The sequence below is a fragment of the Acipenser ruthenus genome, chromosome 21 (genome assembly GCF_902713425.1).
Source record: "Acipenser ruthenus chromosome 21, fAciRut3.2 maternal haplotype, whole genome shotgun sequence".
Lineage (NCBI taxonomy): Eukaryota > Metazoa > Chordata > Actinopteri > Acipenseriformes > Acipenseridae > Acipenser > Acipenser ruthenus.
In genome coordinates, this window is record NC_081209.1 from 13488167 (window position 1) to 13496826 (window position 8660).

At 37.3% G+C, this 8660-nt stretch overlaps 1 gene segment (V, D, J or C); it reads right to left on the reverse strand.

Annotated features, from left to right (window-relative positions):
• Positions 1-532: 532 nt before the first annotated feature.
• Positions 533-6962, reverse strand: LOC117962725 (T-cell receptor alpha chain constant-like). The segment is given in 5 exon segments: positions 533-1244; positions 2303-2412; positions 3619-3675; positions 4029-4328; positions 6895-6962. Coding segments are annotated over 4 exon segments (501 nt in total).
• Between the last annotated feature and the right edge of the window lie 1698 nt (positions 6963-8660).

The window sequence follows — 8660 nt, forward strand, 5'->3', positions numbered from 1 at the left end:
GGTACTTTCTGGAAACCTTTAGCATGAAAACAAACAAAAAATAATAAAACATGAAAAAAAAAACCTTCATGTGTTTAAAGTACTTCATACAATAACTTATACATGAGCAACAAAACGCATTCAGACAGTTGACACGAATAAATGTAATTTGCTGAAACTGCTTTTAAATCTGTTTGTCATTTAAACTGTCAACATAATGAAACATTTTTAGTTTCCTTCCATCTGATATTTCGGGCTGATTTTGGCCCATCAAATCAATAGCGATGACAGCGCTACACATTACACTGCAGACACTGTGTCTGCTGCTGAAGCTGTGAAACCAGGAGGAAATATAAGTGCTGACCCTGAGTACTCATCCCCAAATCTAACAATAAGACAATTCCTCTTTGATATTACAAATCAAGAACATGCTGGTATTTAAGAGACCTTCAGTTATATTACTTATATGACTTTTAAAATGAAGTTAAAAATAATGAATATATTATAAAAGTGTGATTAATTACCTGCTTTGAATACAAGCAAAATACACAGTGTTGTTTCATGCACTTTATTGAAGCATTCATTGCTATAATAAGCATTTAGTCTTGTCAAAGACGTGTTTAGAGCTGTAATAAAATATGCATCTAAAATACTAAAACAAAAACATATTTTAAATTGAACAAGATTCATATTATTTAATGGAACTAAAATATCTATCGCTTTCAGTTTTACCTTTCTTATTTAACATTATTTGAAAAGAAATATATAATACTACAAACATGTATTTAATGATACTATTAAAAAGCTATTGTTGAACTTAATAGAAAAGAAAACTATAAAAGTGTTTATAAAATGTAATGGTTTTCATGAGCGTTTGTACCTTCAATTTTCTTTGCTTCCCAGTAGTAAATGTCAAAGATCGCATCCCATAGCAATTATTCTTACTAGCAATTATTGTCCGGTTAACAAAATGGGCCAGATTATTATTATTAGTAGTAGTAGTAACAAAAAGTAAGACAAACCTTCTATTGCAGCAAATCTTAGTAAATATAGCCACAAGCTTTAACCAAAAAACTAATAGGATAAATTAATAAAACACATTATTTTACAGTTAAAGCATTTTTTACTTCAAATTTTACACCCAAGCAACCTAACTTGCAAATATTTTTCAAAAGCATAACTAGAAGCAATGCAATCTCAAAGCAATTTCAATTTCCAACAGCTCCTTCTGTGCTTTCCGGTCATCTGTATCTCAGTCCCAGACACTAGAACCAAAATGCAGAATCATTAATAATCTTGAACATATCGTATTGTACAACACAGAGCAATAATACAAATAATAATAATAATAATAATAATGATAATAATAATAATATACAAATATTGTATAATCCCAAAACAAATGTAATTCACCCCCATCTATTTACTTTTTAGACTTGAAATTTTATAGAATATTTTACAAACTATGTTTGCATATGGCTGGAGTAAATTTCAATCATCCCATGCTAGCATGTAAGAGGGTTCACTATGAGCCCGTATGTATCTGTGTTTGTATATGGCTGGAGTAGATTGTAATCCCATGCTAACAGGTAAGAGGGTTTGCATGTATAGAATAATAATCTTTATAAAGATCCATCCAATAGGGATTACATAGCTGTTTAACCTTATCAACATTGTGAGAGGATTGTATGGACAATGTTGTGAAACGGCAGAGTTTCCTGAACCTTTGTGCCCTGAAACTTCCTTGAACGTCTGCTTGAATAGTTCAAGGTCGTCAGGCGTTTGTTGAGTTTAGAATGCAGTGCAACACCACCGGGAGAGCACATGCGTCTGTGCATATATGCAATGGCAGCTTTACAAATAATCGTTTCTTTGATTCTTCAGCTGCAGTGTTCTCTTTAATATATTTGTACCACACCATACCAATTACACTTCAAGCCCAGGCTTCCCAGGACACTTCACAAAACACATTTAAGTAAATGGAAGCAAAAGTCTGAGCAGTCTAACTTTAAAAATCTCAAGTGTCTCTGTGCTCCTGATTGTAAAGCTGTGTGATTCTCTAGCATATATCAAAAGATCTGCAGTGGCAGTGACTTGTGGAGTAAGATGCTCACTCAGGTAAGCAGGTCTGAGAAGACAGAAGTAAAACTATGATATGAATATGAAACTTAACAGGGACCTCAGAACTGGAGTAATGTGGTAACCAGTTTTAGTGTGAGGGAGTTTTCTAGCTACAGTGTTCTGTATCAACTGCAGTCAATTTGTGAATAAAGTAATATTTATACAATTATTTGACAAATCTTAGAAGACCATCTTTACTTACTCAGAACATCAAGGCTCGGACTGTCATCAGAAAATTGAAGGCCACAGTTTTAACAAACATCACTCTCAAACCTTGCAGAGTCAGGGACTTGAAATTGAGATGTATGCTTTCTGTGAATAAGAATACGAATGAGATTAATGCAGTGATTAAATACACTTCGCTATGGGTCAGAGAAACAAGCCTGTTTGAACAAAACCCTTTTCTAATAGCTGGAATAGCAAACTCAGCTCTTAAACACACACTGCATTTCAACATGCTTGTGTTATTTATTAGGAGGCCCACTTGTGCAATGTTGTTCATTTGAAGGTTATTTTTCCTACAAGTTCTTATTGTGACAACATTGAGTCTTCAGTATGTTGTTTGCATTATGAGTTATGATAATTATTAAAATATTTAAAAGATGGTGCTCACATATAAATGGAACAAAAATATTATAAAGATGAAAGGTAGGAAAAGTAGGAAACTTTAAAATTAGCAAAATTAAAGGGCTAAAGACATGGAAAGAAATAGGAATGTGGGTATAAACAAGTTTATTTCTGCACATACAGAATTAATATTACATTTTTGGTTGTCTTTCACTTGTACCTGTAAATATAGTGCAAAGGCTGCATTGTGTAACATACAGTGAATAACAAAATACAGTAAATAACAAAATGGGACAACATTAGCTAAGAAGAATATATATCTTTTTTACTGACTTCCAGTTTTATCTTATTATTCGGATTGAGTATTTTGAGGGTCTGGATGACAGCATTAGGTAATACGTTTCAATGTCACGCACCTGACTGAAATAATTGTTTGAGTTGTTTGGAAATACTGAACGTGGTAGTAGAGGTAGGCCGTTAAGTTGATGTCGTTAAGAACATAGGAATTATGCAGGTGTCAATATTCTTTATTTATTTTGATAACCGTCAACTCTGAACGCCACTGATTGGTTCTTGACCAGATAAACACTCCTAAAGAGACAATGATGAACATTTGATAGCACAGATGTGTTCATTCATTGCAGAAAGATTGTTTGGGGAGACACAGATGTCTAGAGGCTATTATTTTGTAATCCCCTCAAACTTTACACATTATATAGGTATAAACGAGCAGTGAAGAGTAAAACAGGAGGGACAATTGCCATCACGTTCACATATCACATGTTTAGAAATGTACATTTCAACAGGACTACAAAGATATGCAATCATTATTTAAAAATATAAGGAACTTGAGCTGTATGGACCTTGTTGGATAGAAATATTCTGTTTAGTACATTTTGGTATTTAAGCAACAAAATAAATTGGTACACAACAAATTAATAAGAAAATTACCAATTGTCACGCTCTTCTGATCATTTCTTTCACAGGTTGGTGCAGAGTCCATATGACCTGGAATGAATGCATACATACATGCAACACAAACAAAAAGCAACAGTTTACTGTTTTTTATTTCAATGTGTTATGGTTGACCATTGCTACAATTGAACTGCTCTGTTCTTGAATTTGACACATGGACTACCAGTATCTAAGGAAGAGAAGCTTGGAATCAGAAAGAATGACATGGACATCACAGAGTGTATTCAAATGGCTGGCACATAAAGGGGTGTGCAGTATCTGAATGCATCTGTGTTTGAACCATTCATTATAGCTTTACAGGTGATGTAAATCTGATTATAGATACATTTCTACCATCCATGTCTATTTGTGGATGATTAGATGGACATCATGTCAAGGTATTTTACCTGTGTTATTAGCTGATTCTTCCTTCTTGATGGATTTTTCTGTCTCTCCATTTGCTTTACATGTGACTTCCTGATCTTTTCCCTTATCGACAGTCAAGAAGGCAGCAAAGTTGTAGGTTTTATCAGTCAGAGACAGCACGGCTTTATCATTCGAGGCTGTAATTTTTGGGTCTCCATCGCCAACCCTCATGGAAATGTTCATATTTTTTGGAAAGAATCCAGTGGCCACACATACTGCTGTATCCTTTTCCTTTGGAGGGGTAAACACAGACAGGGAAGGTTCCCTGGGTGTTGTATCTTCTGCAGAAGAGAAAAGAAAGTTCCAGGAATGTTAATGAGTCATTACCACCAACACTTGAATTATCAGCCCATTAATGGAGCTTTATCAAGGACTGTCACAGGGATCTACCAGATGTATAGAACTGTTATTAACAGAAAGACTAAAGCTGTAGTCCCTCCCTAACCTCTATGGGTTTTAATGCTGATTTCATTTCACAAAATAACCAAAACAATTCAGTAATGTATTTCTAGGTCTCTTCAGCAGTGGAAACTATTGGTAAATTACTATTAATATCAAGTTATTAGAACTATCCATTCTGATTTCATATAATGACCTAGTATTGTGTTTTAGAACACTGCATTAACACGGATGGAGCTGCTAGTATGTATTTTTGTCAAGGGGTGCTTTAGTGTAGGAGATGTCAATTTCTTCATATATATATATATATATGTTGTAATACAATCGCACCTCTCCGTGGTTCGTTGCCCCTTTAAAACAATGACCCAACACACACAAATGGATTTTAGAAAGTGCGGTTGTGCTATTTTTAATAAACAACACAAAAATTTTTTTACAGAAAACAAACACCTAGCTCTCTTTGAGCACTAACTAAACAAAAACAGGAACCTAAACTAAAAGACTGGACAGCTAAGCTGTTTACCTGTAACAAAATAAACAAAACAACACACACCAAAAGGCTCTACACTGCCTTTTCCTTTTTATTACGACTGTACCCACACACCAGCACAGTCGGGCTTCTACACTCGTCAGCAGACTGACTGCCTCTCTTAAATACCCTGCACCTGGTTCTAATTTTCAATTACCACCAGGTGCAGGGGATAATTAACAATCAAATAATTAAACAATAAATTAAACAATTAAACAAAACAAACACAAAATTTGCCCACGCACACGTTTTTCTGCAGGGAGGATTTAACCCCCTCCCTGCTGTCTTACTATATGTATATTATTATTATTATTTTTATTTCCAAATAGTTTGACACAATTGTTGGGTGTACCCTGGAGAATTCCAGCTTTTACAGGAAGGGATCAAAACTAAATAAACATGCTGTTAATAGAATTGTACACAGTTTTTTTTGTATTTAATTTTTTTATAGCTATATGTAAGATGTATAGTGAAGTGTTTAAAGTTGTGGATGAACATATGAAATACAAAACAGTGTGTTCCTTTCTGAGTAAGATAGCTTTAATTTCTCTTCATATAGGATCGTATTCAGTTTCATAAAATATTAATAAATAAATACATATTTTCCTTCATGCCAAAGTGAGGTTACTTTGAATTACCCATCTGAGTTTGAATTATTTTCAGGGTATACCCAAATGTGTCAAACTCAACTACTTTGGAAATAAGAAAACAAACCAAAAACGTAATAAATATAGGCCTTTTGCATGCCTATGCTTTTAAATAAAATGATCAAACCATCTGATGGTTTATTTACATTTCAAAAGTACAAAAGCGGATCTTCATTTTCAGATCAGCTTCAGGTAAAGCAAGACAAGCCCAAGCCGAACACAAAATGATTTAGTGTTTCTATAATATGTCAGTGAACCCCAACCTGATCCCGATGGGGTCGTATTTTGGCTTGGGGTCCCAACATATATAGTGAAAAAGTAAGCTAACAATACTGCATGTTAATCAACACAGACAGCCTGTTCTGAGAGGAATAAAAGACCTAGTAGTAAGAAACCAGAAAAACAAACAAAGCATTTTACATTAAAAAGGGGTTCTTGTCAGTTATATGCTGCTGATTTTTTTTTTTTCTTGCTGCACACAAACACAGTGTAAACATTACAGATCATTTTAAACCAAGTAACTTATAGGGGTTTACAGTCAACACTGCACACAAACACCGTGTAAACATTACAGATCATTGTAAACCAAGTAACTTATAGGGGTTTACAGTCAACACTGCACACAAACACCGTGTAAACATTACAGATCATTGTAAACCAAGTAACTTACGGGGGTTTTCAGTCAACACTGCACAAAAACACTGTGTAAAATTTACAGATCATTGTAAACCAAGTAACTTACAGGGGTTTACAGTCAACACCGCACACAAACACTGTGTAAACATTACAGATCATTGTAAACCAAGTAACTTACGGGGGTTTACAGTCAACACTGCACACAAACACTGTGTAAACATTACAGATCATTGTAAACCAAGTAACTTACGGGGGTTTACAGTCAACACTGCACAAAAACACTGTGTAAACATTACAGATCATTGTAAACCAAGTAACTTACGGGGGTTTACAGTCAACTCAGTCCCACTTCCAAAGGTTAATTGTGTAGCAACATCCACTCAAACTGTGTTACTTCTCCTGCCAAAAACCTCAATGTGAATCCAGAATTGTATTTCAGCGAAATACCTGTAATACAAGCATGTCTGTTGTGGGTTCACAGAGAGTCCTCTCAATCAACAACAGCACACAAAGCTACAAGAGTATATAATATTCAGCATTCTTATCTAATCAGACACCTGCCGTGATACAAGCATGTCTATTGTACGGCACACATCAGGTACGTGGTTCTCTAGTTTGGTGTTTGAAATCACTTACTGGGGTTCACAGTCAGCCCGGTTCCATTGCCCATAATCAGTGGATCTGTTGCCCCTCCAGCACAGTATATTGTTCCCTAACATAAACCACCCTCTACACAGATGAGCAATGCCTTTACACTGCTAAACTGTTCACAAAGCTGCGTATGGCTTTTGAAAGAGTATATTCAACAGCAAGCACCATCACTATCAGCAACAAGTGCTGCCAGATCTGTGCTCCATACATTTTTATAGATATTGACTAGATTACTAACATTAACAAATGTGTTTCATTTGATACTCTATAGATTAGTGACTCATTTATAAACAAATACATGTAAAGTCACCCTCCGTGTGGATTTCCAAGTCAATTCAAAGGTGATCATATCATTGAAATGGGTTTACAGGTATTTACTCGATACTGTCGTAACATAGACAAGTGAGATCAGACTGCATATCATATCTTTGAATTGTTTTAATAGGTTTCTATATATGAACTCACCATTATCAAAACACAAGCCATGTTTACTATGCTAAGATATTTAATAAACACAAATGAGAAAAAAAGGAGAATTAATGAAAGCAAAACACTGAGTTAAAACAGTCCCTTGGTAATGTATCACTTTATATTATCTGAACACTGAGTTACAACAGTCCCTTGGTAGTGTATCACTTTATATTATCTGGGTGTGACAGAGCGGTTGCAGTACTGACGTCCCGGACCAGGAAGAAGCAATACAAAAACAAAGGCAAAAGGTAGGTAGGGGAAACGAGACGCGTTTGCGCTCGGGTTTTAATAATAAATCAAACAATAAACAAAACACTCTATAACAAACAAAAGGGCTCGATGGCCAAAAATACATAAAGAAACAAATACCGAGTGGTACAGTGGTAGCAGTTGCTTCGGATGTATGATCTCGCTCTAAACCGTCCTCCCGTCTCTAACTCAAAGGAAAATCTCCCCCCATTACCCTGGAGCTCGTTCTTTTAAGCTGTGGCTGGAGCCTTAATTAATTATCAATAAAACAATTACCTTATTGAGGCTCCAGCCACATTCACACAGGTTTTTTAAATTAATAAACAAAACGAACAATAAAAAAACACGGCTTTCCCACCGTCAAATACAAATATAATAATAATACGAAATATAAAAATAATAATACAGGGACGAGGTGTACCCTATCACACACGCCCCCCCTTGTGCGTAGCACACATGGCCTCAATGGCCACCTCCCCCCTCAGTCTCAACGTCCCGGAAGAGGGGGAAGCACAGTGTCCATGGGGGTGGCCATGGTGGGAGGTCCGGCACCCCCCAACTCTTCGTGGCCGGCAGCTCCCTCTTCCAGGGCTCCCGCCACACACTATCCTGCCGCAAACGTGCGGCTGGGGAAGCTGGTCTCCTGACCTCCCCCCCCTTCTTCATGGCCGGCATTTCCCCTCCGTGGGGCTCCGACCACACGATCTCCGGCAGCGAAACTGCTGCAAGGGGAACTGGTCTCCTGACCTCCCCCCCCTTCTTCATGGCCGGCAGCTCCCCTCCGTGGGGCTCCGGCCACAGTATAGCAACCCCAGGCGAAGCAGGACCCTCAACGACCCCAGGCGAAGCAGGATCCCTGGCGACCCCAGGCGAAGCAGGATCCCTGGCGACCCCAGGCGAAGCAGGATCCCTGGCGACCCCAGGCGAAGCAGGATCCCTGGCGACCCCAGGCGACGGCAGCAGCAGCGGACCCTCGGGAGGCAGAGGCAGCTCCTGCTCCTCTCCCTCGGGTGGTGGCGGTGGAGGCAGAG